Source organism: Pomacea canaliculata, linkage group LG6 (assembly GCF_003073045.1).
Source record: "Pomacea canaliculata isolate SZHN2017 linkage group LG6, ASM307304v1, whole genome shotgun sequence".
Classification (NCBI taxonomy): domain Eukaryota; kingdom Metazoa; phylum Mollusca; class Gastropoda; order Architaenioglossa; family Ampullariidae; genus Pomacea; species Pomacea canaliculata.
Window position 1 is genome coordinate 16,342,813 of NC_037595.1, and position 22,035 is coordinate 16,364,847.

The 22,035-nt window shown below is 40.5% G+C and overlaps 2 protein-coding genes across 5 annotated transcripts in view; one reads left to right on the forward strand and one right to left on the reverse strand.

Annotated features, from left to right (window-relative positions):
- Positions 1-582: 582 nt before the first annotated feature.
- On the reverse strand, positions 583-14,298 carry LOC112567015. 2 transcript variants are annotated; one of them, XM_025243449.1, is made up of 2 exons: positions 14,149-14,298; positions 583-2,246 (listed from the first exon to the last, which is right to left on the reverse strand). In XM_025243449.1, exon 2 carries the CDS (start codon positions 2,230-2,232, stop codon positions 1,102-1,104), a length of 1,131 nt encoding a protein of 376 aa, XP_025099234.1. In that variant the 5' UTR covers positions 2,233-2,246; positions 14,149-14,298; the 3' UTR covers positions 583-1,101. The 2 variants fall into 2 exon arrangements, with proteins under 2 accessions (XP_025099234.1, XP_025099232.1); XM_025243447.1 differs by lacking the exon at positions 14,149-14,298 and adding an exon at positions 3,749-4,064.
- Positions 14,299-19,883: 5,585 nt separating this feature from the next.
- Positions 19,884-22,035, forward strand: part of LOC112566806 (E3 ubiquitin-protein ligase rnf213-alpha-like) — a 206,149-nt gene continuing 203,997 nt past the window's right edge. For 2 of the 3 annotated variants that reach the window (XM_025243172.1, XM_025243175.1), the window contains exon 1: positions 21,467-21,870. In XM_025243172.1, coding sequence (XP_025098957.1) covers positions 21,855-21,870 — 16 coding nt within the window. In that variant the 5' untranslated portion in view covers positions 21,467-21,854. Of the gene's footprint in view, positions 20,064-21,466; positions 21,871-22,035 lie in introns of those variants that run through there. The other variant, XM_025243173.1, reaches the window with a different exon arrangement.

Here is a 22,035-nt window from a genome sequence, read left to right on the forward strand (position 1 = left end):
TCAGTCTGACAGTGTTAGCTAAGAACCTGAGAGTTGAAATAAAGACACCAGTCTGATACTGTTGAAACAAAGATCCTACTCTCGGTGTGACCTCTGAGTGTTGAAATAAGATCCCAGTCTAAGAGAGTTTTACCAGAGTGAAAGTGTTAAACTAGCTAACCTGCATCTGACTTAAAATTATGTTCAAAGCTGCTGGCAAGTTAACACAATACAGAAGTGTCATTAATTTGTTACAAAAATGTAAACTTCTTAAAAACTACTAAAGCACATGTGGAATGACTTAATTTTAAGGACTGACTTCACTGAATGCCACACCTAACGTAAACGCTTCAAACATATGGCAGAAAGGTATTTCCAGTCAGTGGCTGAGCAAGCAAGTACTTTGTGACATCAAGGGAACTGAAGTCTTGATCTCTTTCTGAAACCCGGTGAAATTCAACATCTTGGAACTGAGGTCTTGATTTCTTAATGAAACCTAGTGACATTTGACATCAAGGGAATAGAACTTGATATCCTTCATTTGAGAACAGCAGTGTTGAAAGTAAGCTAGAGATGTTTTTACTGAGATTTTGGAAATTAGCATAATGTAATAAATTAAGCTTTTTAATAGCAAATAATGTTGCAGTTAAAAAGTAGCCTTTAACCATTGCAAAGTTCATGAACTGTATAGCTTAATAAACTATAATAAAAATAAACTACAAAAGGAAAGCTTACAGGAAACTAAAGAATAACTACATTTTCATTTAGGGTTAGGTAAAAGCCAAAAAGAATGTAAGTTTGTGTCCTCAAATTAGACGGGTTAGTTTTCCATGCTGCAAGGCATCTTATAATATGCATATACAGCCTGCCACACACACAGAGTCTGGGTTATAGAGCTACTGCCACATCATATAAGAAAACATTTCCTATCTTCGGATAGCAAATTAGATGTTTCCTAAACTTTCAAGGAATTTCCTCACATCAGTATTCTGCATTGTAAACTTCATGATCAGTATTTTTTTTTAGTATAAATACCATAATGCATGAACATGCAAAATGCCGGGCCAGATAAAAAAATGTGGATCAAACTATGGTTCTACATCTGAGAAAACAAGGATCAAACTATGGCTCTACTTCTACAACTGTGTCTTGCACATCCATCTCCATGTCACTATCTGCATCATCACTCATTCCATCAATTTCATCCAAAACAGTGGGGCCATCCAAGACTTCTTCCTCAAGAAGAGACAGAATTTCATGGGCCAGCATGCGAATTTTAATCTCTTCTGGTGTCAACATGCTTGCTGGTAACCCTACCAATGGTGACATTGCTGGTGATGTTTCTGATAATGCTGACGTCTGGTATACAGGTGAGAGGTGTGTCACTGTTGTCATGTTGACATGACTGTCCTCCATGATACCTTCCCTGACATCAGCATGGGCATTCAAACACACATTAGCTCTATCTGTACTGCTGTCTGTGCAGTCTTCACATATGCTGTCACTAACTGAACTGGTCCTTGAAACACCACCTTTGGTACCACATGGGAGAGGAGGGGAGAGTGGGTGTAGATAATGCAGGCAAGAAAGTATCCCTGCCAGGTCGCTTGGGGATACAGTCACTATCCCTTCCAGGTCGCTCGGGGATGCAGTCACAAAAGGGGGGCTTCCTGCTGACCTTTTCTCAAGACTCAGGGCTTTTCCTGGGAGACAGCTGTGCTTGGTGGACTGCAGGGTAGCTGCATCTTCACATGAAGTGACTGTGGCCTTTGACCTGGTCGTGCTGGCGTCATTAGACCTAGTGGCCATCTCTACAAGAATACCAGCTGTTGCCTCTGGGCTGGTAGAAGGACTCATACCACAGCCTGGAAAGTGTGTGCTGGTCAGCTGGTCAGTAGGAACTTTACATGACAGAAAATGGTCCAAAGCCGAGGTAGCACTGGCATCGCAGGTGACAGATTCTTGATATGGTAAATCCCAGGACATGGAGGTGGCCGAGAAGAAGCAGGAACGAAGGTGCTGCAACAGTCCCACTATGACTGGGTCCTCAACTGCCAGTCCTTCGTCCTCCACCAGGTACCGCACAGCCTCTTGTGCACAATCTTCAAACCCTCTGCTGAACATGGGGCTCCAGCTCCACACTTTATCATGGCTGGGGACCAATACTGGGTTGATTTCTGGTTCAGGTCCATCAGCATCAGCATGGATGATCTGATGAGCAATTAGCTGTTGAAATGGTAGTGGGCCCTCCATGGAGTACACATCACCTGTAACATAACCATGTCTGTTTGTAGAAAATATTTCATAAACATGACCACATGAGCAGCATTTAGTTGTAAACCATACTTAATAAACACCACCACATGTTCAGTTACCACTCGAATAGACAATGGAAATATGGTCCTCCTATTACCTACAGATCGCCAATTTACGCTAATCCTTTTCAAATGGATCTTCTCTTAAAAAAAAAAGTTTTTAAAGCTGCGATAACTGATCTAAACCTTATCATATTTATAGGAAAGATCAGGTTATGACTGCACTCCCAAAATGATATCTAAAGATATTTTGAATATATTTATATGCACTTTTAATGTGTTTATATAAACATATAAAACAGAAAAATGTGTTTATATGAACATATAAAACAGAAAAACTAACACACACCAAACAAACTATCACAGAAACTTTCTGCATACTCCATTATATACATATGTAAAATCTAGTAATGCAGAATGCAATAGAAGTAGCTTTGCTTTGCCTTCCAATATAATCCTTACTGCACATTTTGAGAAAAGCAAGCTTGATTGTTATACAGTACCAGTTACCTTATAGAATGTCTTCTACTTATGATGCTGCAAGAAGAGTCAAAGCAGTGCCATAGTATTTAATACCTACACAGCTTACAGTTAATAAGTTTATTTATTTATTTTTTTTAAATCATGAACTTAAAGTAAGTCAAGTTTTTTTTGGAGGGATAATTTTTTTTTAATCCAAACTGTACCCTTAAGAATGACCTAAACAATGCAAGAACATTAAAAATTGTTGTGAATAAAAACAATTGTGGTTATTAACAATGATAGTGAAAGCTAGAAAATGGAGTCAGCTCCATAAGTTACAACTGCTTGGAAAAAGTCCACAAGGGTTTATCACATAATTGTTCTTTTCGGGACAGAATCAGCCATAGCAATAGCAAATAATATTGCACAAAGTACAATACTGCTACAACAAAGTGACATGATAACAGCTAGGTGTGATCAAGGCAGTTCACCTAGTAAGAATCCACAAATCCATTGGCGAAAAAGCTGCAGGGTGCTTGGATGAATGTGTATATACTTGGAATCTAGTAGTCTAAGTTGGAATGTATGTATAAATGGAATCATTCAAACAGTAGTCTAGGCTGAAATGCTACTACATTTCGTCTCACACGGTCCAGCAACTGAACAATGGGCAAACATTACCTACAGCTCCAATTACCCAACAGCCAAACAAATTTATTGCTGGCCACGACACCGACCATTATTCGCTAACATCTTTGGTCTCTGCTAGCCGTCTGGGCTACCTGTAGTAGACAGTTCCACATCAAAGAAAAGAACGCGGACACAGCACGCCAAACCCACGCCCTCATTCAGACAGGTAACCTACTTTAGCCAAGGTTACTGTCACCGCTGCATGCATTTCAATCCACCCCTAATCAACATCTTCGGAAAACCCATTAGGGAGTCCCGTCTGGTTCTGGATGTGAGCCAAATAAAGCTAACATTCTACTCACCCTCTGGAAAGCACAGTTGCAGAGCTGGCGTGTTGCGGAATGTCGATCAGTTCGTGACTCCTACACAAGGCAGTCACATCATGAGCTGTAGCTGTAATATTTTGTCTAGTGCCACGGACGACGCAACTTACAGCTACGATTTCTGATCATACAGATCCGAATGTGCGATAACTGCACTAAGAACTAGAACGTGCGTGCATTTTCTTCGCGTGCCTTGGTCACCAGCTAAATTCCGAGGAGGTGCATTGCCGTGGGTAGGTTGCCGATGGGTGTCCACGCCTCCATAGCGTACACTGGTACTGCGCATGTCCGACCTGGGGTCAGCGTGTAGCGCGAGCGAGGCTTTATCAACCGGTGCTTTGTCAATTTGATCTCCTGCCGCCACACAATAACTTTCATCGGGTCAGCATCTAATTCAAACAATTTCCAATGTTTTAAATGTGTGTCAGGTGTACAGAATTGTAACTGATACAGAATATACCATTATGAAACCACGTTTTACCCGACAGCCGCGGTGAAATGCAAACTGGCTGATCATACAAATGCTGATACTTTAGGAGGGGAAAAGGAAAGGTCTCACCTGAACCGCTACACACAGAAGGCTTTTCTGTTCACCAGCGGATCACCTGCTGACACCCGATTGTCACAGACGCATGCACACCCAATATGCTTCAAGACTGAATAATGCGGTTTTACCTACTAAACGGGTGTCACTGGCCACAGGGTGTAACTTAGCCTCGGATTATAAATGCCGCTTGGACTGCCTCAGCCTGTGTGGCATACCTCACATCCTTGATTGTTTGATAAGTCTTTCACTCTAACCTCGAATTGTCTTCACATATCCTAGTCAAAGTCTTTCGCTCTAACCTCGGATTGTTCTCCACAGAGCTAGATGACAAATGATTACTCCAACTTTTGGAAAAATGCCCAAGTATTGTAACTGATAGTCCTTTTGCATTTTCCCTGATTCTCTCATACATATATATAAATATCTTTTTATATTTTTATTAAAAGTATAGTCATCTTGCTCATAAATATTTCTATCCTAGTCTACACTCTACTCTATCACCATCGTAAATAAGTATTTTTTATGTTTTATTGACTCTGCTTATCCCATTACCATCGTATTTTTTTTTAAGGTGTTATTCTATTTTACTCCCTCGATTCCCGCATCTCTGTCCCAAACTTTAACCTTGTTCCACCTGACGACCCAACGAGCCAGATATACTGTCTCCCCTGCTGTATTCTGATTATCAAAATTTTTCTTTACGGAGGCATGTCAAAAGTTATCTGAAATAACAGAGGCCTTATAAGCAAGACCTGTCTGAGTTATTTTTCTTCTTTGTTTTCATTACAATCCAACAGCACATGTGAGGTGTCACCAGAGAGCTTACTGGTGTCACCACATGCGCATGTAAGGTCAGTATATCTAGTTAAGTATTATTCATTAAGCATCATTCTAGCTATTTTGGTTCGGTGGGACCTACTTGATTTGAACAATAGCAGATCGATATAGCAGAGTTTAACTATAGGTTGATCGCCTAAAAGTCTCCTAGTCAGGGCCGGTTCTACCATTATTTAATTCACTGTCACACATGTGTTCTCTCGATAGGGCTGTGTACAGCGGGGACACTATTGGGGATGGAGATTTCACGCCCTCACTGTTGTCACTCCATAAGATTGAAAGTACTAACCGATGTGCCAGCAGACACTGGGAAAGGATAATTATAAATCTATCACCATTAATGACCAGTCAGATCAGATTAGCAGGACTGGACAAAGACGGTGAAGAAACCAGTGGTTGAGTTAGTGGTGTTGTAAAGCTTAATAAAACACTCCATTGCGCTAACGGATCCGTTACAGTTCTGTAGTTTTTATCGCGTCACAATCATGCTTGGTGTGGTCTATAGGTTCGAGGGTAACGGGAAGGGGGGGGGGAACCTGAGTGGATAAGTTTGCCACTGCTATTGTAGGGAAGAAAGGAATATTACACGTGATGCACATTCAGCTAAGGTATACGTGTTCATTTGTCACCAAAAATCGTTCTTTGCGGATCGATTGGCATAGTCGCACGACTTGTCGAATGACTGCTAAACGCTTTGGCCACATGTGTACTCGCGAATGTTCACCTGATGACTCTTGACACAGACTTCGACAATCATTCATAGTAAGACCAGATTTATTGCTCATATTTTCACTTAAGAAAATAAAGTTAAGTCTAAAGGTGTAATAAACTACTATTTTTGTTGATAAATGGTTCACAGTATTTGGGGTAGGTGGGGAGCTCAGTATTTGTCTTTCGCCGACCCTAATTTCTAATTTCTTTACCTTCACATATGTATTTCTATTGCCAACTTATCTTCATTCCTGACTTTGTGTATTCTTATTGTTTGTGCAATAGCAAAGAAAAAAGTATTTTCAATAGGTACTTGTTTTACTGCCAGTCGAGATACCCAGCGTGCAAGGGCTTTGGGCATTTGAACGGCCCCGATAGGGAAGTGAGACTTTGGGATGGGAAGCGTGTAATTCGATCCTAAACGGACGCGTCCATCGCGCTTTTTTTCTTCAGCCGCTCTCGATTTGGTAGCCACGTGATCGTGTCGCATCCTTCTACCCGCTGTTTTCCAACCCCTCGCCGCGTGTACGGGTCATAGGAAGGTCACATCGGCCGGTTTTACTTTGACCTGCACGCGGACATTTTGAACTGTACGTCCATCTTCAAGTGAAACACCGCCGATTTCTGAAGTAAGTCTTAATAAAGTTAAGTGAAAGATGCCATTAAAACAACTATACTTTATAACAGTGGATAGTCATGAATAATTTATGATCATATATAAGTATTGTAGTGCTTTTTGTGAAATGTTTCACGTGTTGTACCGGCAGGTCTCACACATACATCCACTGGCAACTCGCTTTTACATGACGCTGTCTTCTATATGTGCTGTAAATAATTTAAATGGTTTAACCATATCCTTCTTGTTGTAAATCAAATTGTTTAATCGTATCTCTTGCCTACTAATTGCACGTATTTACTAATTACAGAAACGAAATGTTGAGCGAGAATACGATTGGCAGAAGCAAGGTGACAGTGCATGATGGGTTCAAATCAACTAGTCAAGAGGTAAAGTACACACACACACAATCTCTCGTATCATTGATGATTAACTTCGAAGTTGAAATCTATGACATGAACTCATTGAGTCATGCTTGAAATTCGTCGTCTGCTTTCTCAATAACAGTGGTGCTGCGATTACCAAACGTCTTGGTGCATTCTAGGGGAAAGCAACAAGACAATCACATTGCTTTCTGAACAACTAAAATTTTGGAAAATTATTGCAAAGCAAAAGAAAGAATTTTATTTTTGTACTTATACACTTTGAAATTAAAACAAAATGTATGAAATCCAAAGCTATGCAATGAACTTTGTCAAAGTCTGTCATTTTTCTAACAAAAAGAACTAATTATAACAATCTTTAATTGCAGATCACACTGACTAGGTCTGGCTCAGTGAATTTTACCAGTAAGTTTATTTTGTCTCCCTCTATGATTTCATGAGGATCACTATACAAGCACAGGTTTTGTGTTTTTAATGGTGTACATGCACATCCTTATTATATCCATCTAAACATTTTCTGTTAATTAAAAAAATTGTCAATAGACCTGCATCCATAGTTTTGTTTTGTCATTACTTTTAAGACTAAAAGTAATATTTTGATTTCAAATACATTTTTGAACAGAGTTCTCAGCAAAGTTGATGAGCAGAGCAAAACACTACAGAATGTAGTTCACAAACTGAATCAGGTCACCCTGCTTCTTCAAAATATGGGGAAAGAGGAGCTGATGAAGAAAGGAATTAGAACAAAAGTGGTATGTCATTTAAGTATAATGTGTTAGTACTAGACACCTTTTTTAAATGTTACCTTTAACTTTAGCTAATATATCAGTTAATATGTATGTTTTGCTTTACAGTCTTGATAAACCATTTAACAAACAGGCAGGCATAGCATCGGCTTACAGGTTAACTCTCCTGACAAGAATGTGTGGTCAGTGTAATATTTGCATTAAAAATAATACACATTTATGAAGTACAAAATAATGTAGTATTTTATATGCATAGATTTTATTTATAAAATAATTCTGTCACTTGCTTTTCATGGTGTCAAAATGAGCAGTCTGTGTGTCTATTAACTATGACCACTAAAATTGTTTTTACTTTCATAAAGAATAGCTTTGATTAAACTCTTAATTAACTTGGTGATTTTGAGTCACTTAATGCCATTATTTTCTCTAAAGTCCCACTAGGGTTTATTTAAGAGACTGGGTCTGGTTTGTAGCTATATTCATCATGCAACCATTGATCCCTCATCAGTGGAGTAGGGTTCAGCATTATATCTTAAACTTACCCAATCCAGTGAATTAATTTATTTTGCATTTGTATTGTAGTATTTTACATGGTGGAAACAACTACAGATTTTTTTTTAACAGGTTCAGCACCTCTCGTGCGGAGAATTTTAAAACGGCTGCTTTCTTCAGAGTTGGCTCAGTGGAACCAAAGGAGAAAAAGTTTCCAGTCACTTCAGCTGAGAAGTATATTAATTGGTGCGTAGTTTTTGTTTGGTTTTGATTTCTTTGAGGTGTACGTCAATATGAACTTAAAAGGACAAAGTTTCCGAACAATTTTAAAAAATAGTGAATAGCAGTATTATTTACTCTACATTTACAAAATTTTATTGTGTACAATAGCATTTAAGTCTACCTTACAATTTCTATTTGTGCACAGCTGCAGTCCAAGAGACATGGATTGAGGAATGATTCGAAGGGTGATGCCATCTAATGGTGAGTGGAATTACAAAATGAGTTTGTCAAGTTAAATTATTAATGTGAGCATTGTTTTATTCTTCGTGGATTTATTCAGTAGGCCTATTTACTTTACTTTTTGTACTAAAGATTAATTGGTTACTTTCAGATATTATCCAAAACTTCTTATACACACAAATGGCCATCAAGACATTACCGTTTAAAAATCTTTTTATTCGACTCTTTTTCAAGTTCTTGTAATCTCACTAGTAATTAGTAGATTTATGAAAGCTTTAACTCTTTCTTTACACAAGGCTAAAGGCGGTCAAACCCCCCTGTACGCATGAATTTACCCTTTTTCAAAAAATTATTAAAAAATAACTAAACAAGATAGAACAGCAATTTAAATTGATTATGATAGATCAAAATGTTTAGAAGTGGAACAATTTTACCGTAATCTTGCTTGTGAACTCACTTTTATGATAATCCAACCAAAATTAGGTATATTATGTGAAGTTTGGAAAATGTTTTTTTTTTTACACATTTCAAACAAAAAATTCGGGAGCAGATGAAAACCATTTTTGCACCATTCGTGGCCAAATTCTCCTTCATCTGAAGCAGGAATATCCTCTGGGATGTTCTTTCTTTTGTTATTCGACGTTTCAGATGCATGATGTTCACAATGTGTACCATCGAAAAGGACAGGTAGTGTAGAAGGTTCCAGTCACTTAATCCCCAGACACTTCATCCCCAACGCTTCATCCTTAAAATGAAATTTTAACTATAAAAATTATGAAGCCGCGAAAAATTTAATTGAAATTTCAAATAATTATCTTCATATAAACATCACAATAAGTTTTACAATTAAAATAAATATTGAAATACATTAATAATATTTAAATCATGCTATTAACTTCAACGTCATTTGAACATCTACAACATTAGTTAAAGTATTTAATTGTAAAAACTTATTGTGATGTTTATATGAAAATAATTATTTGAATTGCAATAAAATTTTTCGCTGGCTTCATAATTTTTATAGTTAAAATTTCATTTTAAGGTTGAAGCGTTGGGGATTAAGTGTCTGGACACCAGTATAGAATATCGGCGAGACTTTCGTTCAAACGTACGTCCTTCGTCATGTAAGGGAGATAATTGTATTCATAAAGGCCTAAACTATCTTATTTATTAAGTTTTCTTTTAAACCACGAGCTGTATAGGCCTAAACAAAATTACAACAATGCATCAGCCCAATGTGAATACTGCATAACAAGTGAGCGGCCACCTGTGTTGAGTGCATAAAGAAAGAGTTAAGCTTTCATCTATGTGAGAGGTTAGTTCTACTTACACAGCAAAAATCAAAATGTGTAAATACATTGTAACTTTTTTCTTTTCTTCTACAGGGATTCCACCACTCATGGATCGATTTTTGGTGTCATATTTTTCTATCTTTTATGTAAATAAATTGTTTTACTTTATGTATAAATAATTATTTCAAAATAACTTTCATGCGGTAAAAAATTATTGACTGTAATTTTTATGTAAATAATTGGATGAATGCTTATGTTCAAAAACAACTTTAATGCTTTAAATAATATAAACTGTTAAAATAGTTTTTTGTTGTAAATAATAAAATTGTTTAATGATATCTCTTGCCTACTATTTATGGGTTGTGAGGAAACGAGATTTTGAAAAGCTGTTGAATGTTTTCTTCATGGTGTGCAAGCCTGTGTACCAGTGTAAGTAAAAGTGAGAAAGGGTGAGGGATGCAGCAAGGTGGGAGTGGGGAATTTGATGGGAAAACACGACTTCTCATGGGTGATCGGTGGGAAGGTGGGTGGGTCTTTCGTGGGAAAACATGGGAACCCGTGGGAATTCCCTAAGAGGTCCCCTTAGGGTCCCGCCTCCAAAACCCGAGAGGGACCCAACTTTCTTCCCGAAGAGGTCCCATGAGGGACCCAAGAGTTCTTGCAGGCTGGGTAGTTTATCAACCTCATCATTCCCTTTTATTCCAAAATGGGAAGAAACCCACAGGATTGTAATGTCTTCATTATCATTGGTAATCTTATTTTTGAGAGACAGTATCTCATACTATGTCTACTCTGTTAGATGATTTGCGTGTTAGCGCCTTGTCGGACGGAAGCTTTCGTCGAAGAAGCAGCAATGTCGTGGCTGGCACATTCGTCATGGGAAGCTTTCGCCCAGATGTTTTACCATCCCATTTTTAAAAATGTTTTTCTCATAGTTTTCTCCCTTAACTATACCTCATGGCAGGACCAAACCTATTTAGCAAGCGAGAGTCTCGTTCGTTATCAATATTAACCAGACAAACGCATTCCACCTAAAACGGCCATGTATCACAACCACCGAATCAAGAGGAAGTTATCAATTTGTCAATCATTACAGTGGGAACAGGTCAGTTTTCCCCAGGTGAGTCTAATTAAGCCTTTCTCTCTTTCTCTCTCACACACACGTACGCGCACGCACACGTCTGACCTAAAATCTTTGTCCGCAGCGCCCAACGCCGAAGAGACAGGTGTTGGGAGTTTCCTCTCATACACTACTACAGGTGAAAGTAGAAGGGACAGCCGGCCTTTTTCTTTGAGCCCCCCGCGTCTAGTCACGTGACCTTACACCAGGTGCTAACATAACGGGACAGCCGCGAGCAGTCCCGCTAACGCTGGCTAGGAATGGGGAGCTGCCCCTTGATATGCTTGCTCAGGTGGTCGACTGTTTATAGGTGTTCCTTTCTTCGGGGCATATTCATAATGATATTTATTATCTGAGTTCTAGACTAATATCGCCGGCTCCAGAAGAAACAATACTACGCATAAGTAATTGCTGAACAAACGTGAACAATGTCTCATTTGTGAGAGCGAGAGACACAGATAGGAGATGGATGGAGGGATGGATGGAGGGATGGAAAAGCAGCAGATGAACATTGCAAGATTCGCAAATTACGCCACACAAACATTCACAGTTTCTGAATAATTTCACACACACACACAGAGGCAGGAACGGAGAGAAAGATTCCCTGGATGGGGAAGAGAAATAGAGTAATTCGCTCCATTCGCCAAAGATAAAATTGGTGAGCCTGCCATACTAGGTGATATCAAGATGAACTGTCAGCATGTGACACTAGGTTATATAAAGATAAACTGTCAACATGTGAAACTAGGTTATATTAAGATAAACTTTCAGCCTGTCACAATAGGTTATATCAACATACACAGCCCTCATCTACTTTGGAGTCAAGCTTATTCCATTGAGCAATTGACATGCATGGCATCAGAGAAGTGAAATATTTTATGAACATTTATCGAGTTCATAAGGTAAAACATATACACAAAACACACACCACAACAACGAAAGTAAAACCCAAGACATCCGTACCAAAGAATAAAGATACCCAAAGAGTCAAAGGGGTAACTTTTGCATTCAAAACCACTGGCTTTATTCACAACCACTGGCTTTACTTACAACGCTATAGCAGATTAAAGACAGCAACGACCAGTTTATTCATCGCGGAATCAGAACAAAATGGACCATGTCTATAGTCTTCAGTGATTGCGCTTATTCAATTTTGACTCGTTGACATGAGACTCAGCATGACACGCTGACATGAGACTCAGTATGACACGCTGACATGAGACTTTGTTATAAAATATCCGCGGACTTCCCTCAATCAGCTCCCGCCATCTGCATTACTCTTGTGGAAGGAAATAGCTGAGTGGCCGTGCTGGCAGATATTTGTAAATGACAATAATAGGACACCGACATCTCAACGCGGCTGGTAATAAAAGTATACATTATACAGTAATAACATTATGTAGCCATTCAGACGGGAGCGGCGTAACTACACTGCGTGATTTTCACCACACACCCGGAGTGACGATATTTCTCGTACCCGTACCCTTACACTTGTAAAACAGCCTCACTTGCCTCAGACACTCATTAACACACACACACACACTTAGAGATTATCAAATAAAATGTTAGTCTGTCAAATAAAGTGGAACTGTCTATATATATATATCATAACGATCAAACTAGGGAATGGTTCCCCCACCCACCCCATGATGAAATTTAAATTCTTGAAATCATCGAAAACCTTTCTTTAAGAAGACTATATTAAATAACAGGAAATGGTGAGAACATAGCAGCCTACATCATAGCGGTCACACGTGCATAGTATTTTTCCTGTGATTTTCCGTGGGAGGAAATTTGAATCCGGCGCCTGATTCCGCCACAGACAAAGGGTGGCATTAGGGGCGATGGCTGACAATAGTCTATTGACATTCAAATGGCGCCCGCTTCATTAAAGATTGATTGCGCTAGGCCACAGCTGGCTCCACACGCGCACGCCGCGCGGCACGTTCGCACGCAAGACGCTGAGCTCGCTGTCGTCATCAGCCGCGGGAGGTGGAGGCGCCAGCTGCTGCTGTCGCTGTCGGTCTGTGACGTGTTCAACAGTCTGACATCGTAGCAGGCTTGGGTTCTCTCTATTAGCATGCGGTTGGAGGGAAGCTAACCTTTACTTTATTCTCGTTACACTTGCGCGTGCTTGATATGCTTAACAGACGAGAGATCAGTAATCGTCTATCCTCCTCCCCCCTCCCCAGCTGTCTGCATCGGTCTCCAGTCGTGTTACCCGCAAGCCTGCAATCATCTGTCGAGAAAACAATCAAGTTCTAACCCTTCTGTAACTGTCTATAATTACACTCGTCGTTTTATGCCCTGGATTATTAATAATTGCAACAATCATCACTCACTTTCAATACAAACATAGCCCTGTCTTCAGCAAAGTGTTCCTGTTGCAACTTGCAACATCTTGCACATGCACTTTAGAACCGCGGTGTCTTCGAGCTTTTCTCTTGTCATCGCGTGATTTTCATAGACTGCCAACAGTCGAGTGTGACTCCACGGTGGATCCGAAGAAGTGGGGATATTCAACTGTAACCTACTGTCAAAATTTCTTGTTGCCTCCAGTGAGTCTATCATCTGTAACCTAGTGTGAACATGCCTTAGAGCCTCGTGTGGACATGTCAGATGTCACACTGAACAACGAGCACTGAGCAGGTGGGAGGAGGTGGGATGCGGGTAAAACAAAAAGTTAAACAGAGAACAGAACAATGGTGCAAGAAAGACAGTTACAAGCTCCAGTCAGGTAGCAAGGGTGTGTAGAATGAAGAGCGCGCTTACAAAATGTAGACGGGTAGAAATTACATTTTGAGCGAACAGCAAACAACGCATTTACATAACCTGATCGGGAGGGACTAAACGCTGACCACAAAGCCTTGGGGGGAGGGGAAGGAATGCACGCTTACACGCTTACACGCACTGTTTGGCAAGAGTATTGTGTATGTCAAGATATTACTCGTTGTGACACTAGGCAAACAATATAGATACTACCCACCCCAAACCCTACTCGTCCATCAACCACTACTCGTCAGTATTGTGTACTTCAACACGTTACCAATGGTGACGCTAATCAAACGAAGAGCTAACAAAAGCCATTCAAAATACTATCCACTAATTGTGCAGTTCCCATTTGTGAGGCTAGTCAAAGGATGTAAACATAGGCCAGGACAAACACTACTCACCAGTCTGTCCAGCGGGTCGCGGCGGTCACTGTGGAGGCGTGTGGCCACCCCCTGCCAGCATCTGTCCTGCAGGTTGTGTTCACAATACTACACCCGGGATTGCGCCAAAACCTCAGGCGCTCTTTCATCCCGTGCGCGTGTGTGTGTGTGTGTGCGCACGCGGGCGGGGAAGGGTGGGTGGGTAAGGAGGCAGCAGGCAGCTCACGCGCAAGCAGGGGAACACCTGCCTATTGTCAGCAGTTCCCACAATACTTCGCGGTGCGTGCGCCACGCATGTTCTCGTTCCGCCACATACCCCACCCCCTCACCTAGCTCACTACGCGCCCCCCCTCCCTCCATTAATCGGGTAGCTGAATTGTTTTAAAATCAGCCTTAGTTAGGTGGGTGACTCGTGCATTTCTTCGTTTTATTTATTTGTTAAACTAGAATCAGGATCGGTTATAATCTGTCTTTGCCCTCTAACAATCTCTAATAATAAATGACATTAACCTTAAAACTCTTCCATCTTTTCCCTCCTGTTTGATCATCTCTTTGTTGACTCCCCCTACCCATCCCATTAATATTCTCTCTCACATACTCATTCTCCCCCCTCCACCACATACAAAGATACGACAGATACCTTGCATTTTTTCAGTTTCTATTGTTTGTTTTAAGAATCCAACATTAATTGTTCACCTGCTCGCCGTAAGAATATCTTTGCCAATCGTTTAAATGTTAATCGCCCTCTTTTGGCGTATACAGCGTTTATAAAATAACATTGAGATTCAGTTGGTGGAATTAAATTTTACCTCATTCAATCCTGATTCTCTGTATAAAACGTAATATATAATAGGCATTTATATCTAATGAAAACAGGGCAAAATAGTTTGGCAATCTTCATTTATACTGTGTTCAACCGCCCCGCGCTGTCGCATCGATTGACCAGTTGGACGAATAGCAGGGGTGGTCAAAGTTTTGTTTGTTTTTTGTTTGTTTGTTTGTTTGTTTGTTTGTTTTTGCGGGCTGGTATCTAAATTGTATGCGGCTGGCCGGTAAAATACCAAAATCCCAGGCCACTAGACTACCCAACAAGCCTGGTGATAATGGAATCGACAACAAATGAGCACATTTTGGCTTTCACTTACTGAATTTATTTTGTAAAATGAAGCTGGTGTGACTCACAATAAAACTTTAAAACCAGCTTTTTCTTTGAAGGCACCCGCCCCCGATGCCGCTAACAACCATCAGACATGTCAGCCGTGTTTTTTGTTATCTTGGTAAGTTGTCCATGTTAGAATGTTGTGGACTGTCGATTTCCCACGCTGTTGTACTTGATAAATTAAGTTTAAAATTAACATGGCTAACGGGCAGGTCCCAAGATGTCCGCGGGCCGTACATTGCCCGCTCCTGGTCTTTTGGGTCTCCCTGCATACACCCCATCTCTGACTACATATGCGATCATTCTATGTACTCAGTGCACATCTGTACGTCTGCGTGATAATGATGTTGAGCTAAACTTTTGAAAGCTTTTGAAAAGTTTTCTCTGATCAAGTTATTTTTCTTAATTGCTTTGAACGTTCAAATAACCCTTCTTTATTCACTGGTCAATCAAACTGTTCTAATACTTTCACTATTCTTAATTCCGCAATTTGTACAGCCCTGGGTTTGTTGTCAATGTTTTCATCCTAGTGATGTGCTTGACTGTGTTTCTCGATAATGACATTTTGTTTTACTTCTACGGCTTCAGCTGATCCGTTCACTAACAGTCCTTCCTTCTGCCTCCAAGATTTTCTTCCTATAATTTATGCATTTATTTTAATTTCATAGACTTGTTGGATAATGGAGTACTGTATTCGTTCAGTTAATAATCAGATAGCACTACAATTATTATTATTATTGCTGTTGTTGTTGTTGACAAGTTTTAGGTTATTTTCTAATAATAACCGTCCCTGTGTCATCAAGAACATACTGAGTCGCAGATCTTCTGTCTTTGTGGACAGAGACAGAGACTGCTCGCTGCAGGTACTACGTCGATCGTAGTACAATGTGGTGGAGTTGCAGCACAGCACAGCTAGTATTTGTGTCGATGCTTTATATCAGTTGATGATTTTGTATTACCGTTGGCAGACAAAACAATTTCCTTTAATTAAGGGGGCGGAGATGAAATTTGTGTTTTACGCCGAGCCAGTAACTAAGGCTCTATACGGCAAGATACCACATGCAAAGAAAGAACAGCGTGCCCGAGACGAGAGCTGAACATAGGACAGCCAACCCTTACTGCATTGGTGACAGACGCTAACCGTTGCTCCACCGGACCGCCTTTAATTAAGGATTAGTAAAGATCATTTATATTTAAATAATTACTACTAATTTAAACATAAGTTGTGATTAAAAGTAGGGATTATTCTGAAAAATTAAAATTTGTCAACAATCAAATATTTAGAAACAATTTTTCTTTTAATAAACATTTTGTCGACACTACAGCTGTTCTTTACAAGCATTTTATTGACACTCAAGTAGTTTGTAATAAGTCTTTTATCGACACGCCGCCAGTGGTGTCATCTCCAAAAGTAGACAGGTAAGTGTGATGCGCTGTCTTAATACTAGCACGGTATGGCGATTGCACGCTGGGAAAATGTCTTACTCTCGTTTCGTAGCTACCACCCCAGTGCAGCGGAAAAATGTGTATTGGAGAAGAGCAACACCTAAAGGTCAACCCGTCGGTACCTTTGAAGTGCGGGAGGTGCGCGCGCGAAGAACGGGACAGCGGCGCGTGGCGTGGGGGACGGGGCAGCGGCGCTGATTGGTCCGCGGCCACTCTCACCTGCGCGTGTGCGCGTGCCCTGCTCTCTTTGATGTGCACGATAACGTCAAGCGCAGGTGGCGTGGGAGTGGCTTTGTTTCGAGAGAAACTGTCAAATCTTTAATTTGTTTTGTGATCAACAGGAGAAAGATTCCAGTCTTCATCAACCAGTTCGGTTTTCTGAGAGGAGGGGAATGGGTAGAGAGAACGAATGAATTAGTCGTTGAGGTCATCAGCACCATATCGCTAGGGTATATACAGTACAAGTACATTAATAAATAATAACTGATAAATTTTGTAAAGCGCATACTCGCACTCCTAAGGAGCACGCTATTAACGCTTAAGAACAAGAACGAAACATGGACAGCATACGAGGGAAGGAAAACAAACAAATAACATATAAACTATAAAAGAATAAACAACGAAACGAAAAATAAAATCAAATACAGAAAACACAAAGAGGAACGAAATAAAAAGAACAACAGCTGAGAGTAACATGATATTGCAAAAGGAAGGGTGTGAAAAAAAGGACTCGTATTATGGGAAAGGTTGTTAGGAGTAATGTTTACGGAAGAGGTTTGTTTTCAGTGCACGTGTAAAGGATTCAATAGTGGGTAGGTGGCGGATATGAAAAGGGAGAGAGTTCCATTGTTTCGCTGTAAAGATGCACAATTGTAAGATATCAAACACAGTACTACATATATGGTTCATAAAACTGTTTGGAGGGATTGTCAAAGTGTCATTCTTGCTGGTAACAGAGGAAGGCAAAAGGAAGGTAAATGAACACACCCCAAGCACGAGGCTGACGGGACGTGCGTTCATTACTTCGGGAAGCCCACGGTACGATTATCTTCTATCACTAGCAGCGACTGAGTGGGACTAAACTGTACCCATACTAATTGTAACGTGTACAAAATTATACTGAGGGAAAACCTCGATCGGTTGATAATGAAGTAGTTGGTAGAAGACCAACCAACAGACAAAATTACAGAAAAAAAGTCTGTAGCGGGGGCGCTTGTTTAAGGCATAGTGTACAGCTGACAGTGCTTGTTCCCTTCACCCCTACACCCTTCCACCCCATCACTGGTCGCGCGAGCGCGCAGGTGAGAGAACACTTACAACCGCTGCTGGAGAGTGGGATTATTAGACAATCACATTCACTCTGGTTATCGAATGTTATGTGGGTTAAAAAAAAAAAAAGACGGTAGCCTACGGCAATGTGTGGACTACAGACAGCTCAACGCATGGACTACCAAAGATTTGTATACGCTGCCGAGGATAAAGGAATTGCTCGACGCCTTAGAGGGGTCGAAGTATTTCACTGTCCTCGACTTAAAGAGCGGTTACCAACGGGTACAGATAACCGAGGAACACAAAAAGCGTACAGCATTCTCAGTTGCACTCCTCGGATTCTATGAATACAATCGCATGGTGATGGGGCTGGAAAATGCACCGGCCACATATCACCGCCACATGGAAGAGTGTTTGGGGGACATATATATCACATATGCCTGGTGTTTCTCGATGACATCATTGTGTTTTCCAGTACGTTTGATGAGCATCTGGAAAGAGTGGAGAGAGTGCTACACAGACTACGGGATTGATGACTGAATTTAAACCCCAAGAAGTACACATTCGCACAGGATCGAGTTAAATATGTGTGACATATCGTTTCGGCAGCTGGTGTCGAGACAGATCCTGAAAAATGCCAAAAAAGAGCAACGCAGACGCACTGTCAAGAGATCGCTTTCTCTGGCCTGGCATGACAGCCGACGGGGAGGACTGGATCAAAAAATGCCCCCGATGCGTGCGCCGGAAAACACTGGGCACCGAGCAGGCACCGCTGGTCTCCATAGTTACCACAGAGCCGTTGGAGCTGGTGGTATGGATTATCTGTCCCCCGAAACATCCCAAGGAGGATACCAACATATTCTAGTCATCACAGACCATTTCACGCTCCTATCCCAAGCCATCCCGACTCGGAACATGACGGCAAAAACAACAGCCGACGCCCTTTAATTGTTAATAATTTCATCGTCCATTACAGGGTGACAAAGTGACTACACTCTGACCAGGGAGCCAACTTTGAGAGCCGCATCATAAGGGAACTGTGCCAGATCATCGGGTGCATAAATCGCCCACCACCCCATACCATCCCATGGGAAATTGAATGTGCGAGAAATGTAATCGCAGTAAGTTGCTGGACATGCTCGGGACGCTGGAGCCGAGTGAGAAAGAAGACTGGAAAAGTCACGTGGCCAGTCTCGGGCACGTATACAACTGCACTTGCCACGAGTCGACCGGCTTCTCCCCTTCTTCCTTGATGTTTGGCCGTGACCCGAGTTGACCTTTTATTTGGCGTCGATAGCAACGATCAAGGGAGGGAACCCCTCACTAAGTATGTCGACACCATGAAGAAAGTACTGACAGAGTCTTTCCATCAGGCAGTTGCAGCCTTCAACAAGGCAAGCGAGCGCCAGAAAAATGGCTACGATTCTAAGGCAAGGGCAGCCACTATAGACAGTTTATACGCACGCTACACTGAGCTCGGCTCATCTTCAGCCACACTGTGAAGTTATCTGCTGACCGTGTTTTGTAGTCTGCTTCTGTATTACAATTAATGCTTTGACTCGATCAGCACGATCCTCGATCTTTTGTCTTTCCTATAAAATGAAGTAAATAGCGTGAGCACTAGCTTTAACAAAAGTATGCATTCAAAAAAATACGATTTCAATAATATATCTTACAACACATGGCCAGACATTGGTCTATAGGTCCGTGGTGCGTAGTGAACAGCTCAAAGACTATCCAAAGGATGATTAAGTTTGCTCAGTCATGAGATTAGTGGAAAAATATCACAGTGGGAGGGGAAAATTGTATATATCACTTCTACCTCGTGTTAGGAAACACCTACCAATAAGAATACGAAACCGAAAATAGAAATCGGGTGGAAAGAGGAATACGAAACTGAAAGTAGAAATAATGTTGCAAGTAGTTCATCTTCGTCGAAGGTCTTCTTTCATATTTTACATCAGATGACTAGGCCAGTGACTTGCAAGTAACATTTTCCAGACATTTTTTCGAGGCGAGCTTTTGCTGCTTGCTGTCTCTTGAACAATGTCAGGCACCCCAGGTAAAACATCACCAAAACTTGATTTTGTAGTCAAGTGCTTATGCTTAAATAGTGTCAAAGATACTTTTCGTTAGAGGTCGTTTCTGACAGTGAACTGAGTACGTGTTGGTCATTAACAGATTTTAGATAAATCTAATGATAGTGTTTAGCCGATGATATATATAGCAGTTATTGTTTCCTATGTTCATAAAGATGGAATTATGCTAGTTATACCACCAGCCACAAATGTATTACAGGAAGGACCAGTCCTACCGCTAATTAAGAAACCGCCATAGGGTGTTACTGTTAGGTCACTGATTTGCTCTGTCTCTATATTTAGTGAAAGATGGACAGCATTTCAGTGGTATACACTTGTTGCAAGCATATTTAACTGTGATTAGTGCAGCAATGTAGTATATACATTTTGCTAAGCGTTCATAGAGAGTTCTACTATTTGGTTAATGTTGAACAATTTATTAATATCAATGTCGTCAGTCTGGTTAATTATCATATTTTTGAGTGAGAATTCATGTGTTTTGCCTTGAGGGAGGATATTGTAGTGTGACAAGTCTTTCTTGGCATGGTAAACCTTTATAAAGTAATAGTCTGGCTGCTAAACTTTGCACGATTGAGGGGTGTCAGTAATGATCGACCTTCTTTCTGATGAAGTCTCCATGCACACCTTTACCTTCTGTCTCTCATCATGTAAAAAATCCTACATGTAGCTAGAGAAACATTATGAGTGTGACCAGGAATATAATAGTATGTGAATGATTTTGTATTATGACATTGACTACAGTGATATGAAGTATGTGTTGGTAGTCTATAGTTGTTAAACCCTCACTTGTAAACATCTCTATGTTCAAGTAGTTATGTAAATCCTAGTGCACGTACTTGTCCTAATATTTACAGTCTATATTACGTTACTAAATAAAATGTAGATATTAATAATCGAAGTGTAAGCATATTTATTTTGGGAAAATACGATGACAATTACAGATTTTTAAGGAGTTCGGAAACGTCGTCTGCTCTGCATGTGGCCCGTGCTGTCTCACGGCGATCCTGACCCTGATGTATTTTCTCATTTGATTTGCCACTTGAGCTGACTTACTACTTTCGTAGAGGGGTCTGATGTTCCAGTCTTGTAACATCGGATTTCGTGTAATCGGACCCGGTTATTAGAACGAAAATAATTATATGTCCCGATGTGGCCCAGTTAACCGAAATCGTCTGTATTTCAAATGAATTGTATAGCTATAGAATGCATTGTGTAACTATAAAATTAATCGTGCGGCCAGAGAGAAAACGTTATAATAAAAATTCCCCTCTTGGTGTTCTATTTGCTTGTCTAAGTTCCCCGCGCTTTGCACCGAACAGGGAAATCGTCTATCTAGAGATCGAGTATATATGAGAATGTGACTTAAAGGTCTCGGCAGTCTGCCATGCAGTAGCCCAGACATTGGTTTATAGGTCTGTGGTGCGTAGTGAACAGCTCAAAGACTATCCAAAGGATGACTAAGTTTGCTCAGTCATGAGAGTTGTGGAAAAATATCACAGTGGGAAGGGAAAATTGTGTATATAACTTCTACCTCGTGTTAGGAAACACCTACCAATAAGAATACGAAACCGAAAATAGAAATCGGGTGGAAAGAGGAATACGAAACTGAAAGTAGAAATAATGTTGCAAGTAGTTCATTTTCGTCGAAGGTCTTCTTTCGTATTTTACATCAGATGACTAGGCCAGTGACTTGCAAGTAACATTTTCCAGAAATTTTTTCGAGGCGAGCTTTTGCTCTTGCTGGCTCTTGAACAATGTCAGGCACCCCAGGTAAAATTAACATCACCAAAACTTGATATGTAGTCAAGTGCTTATGCTTAAATAATTTCAAACATACTTTTCGTTAGAGGTCGTTTCTGACAGTGAATTGAGTACGTGTTGGTCATTAACAGATTTTAGATAAATCTAATGATAGTGTTTAGCCGATGATATATA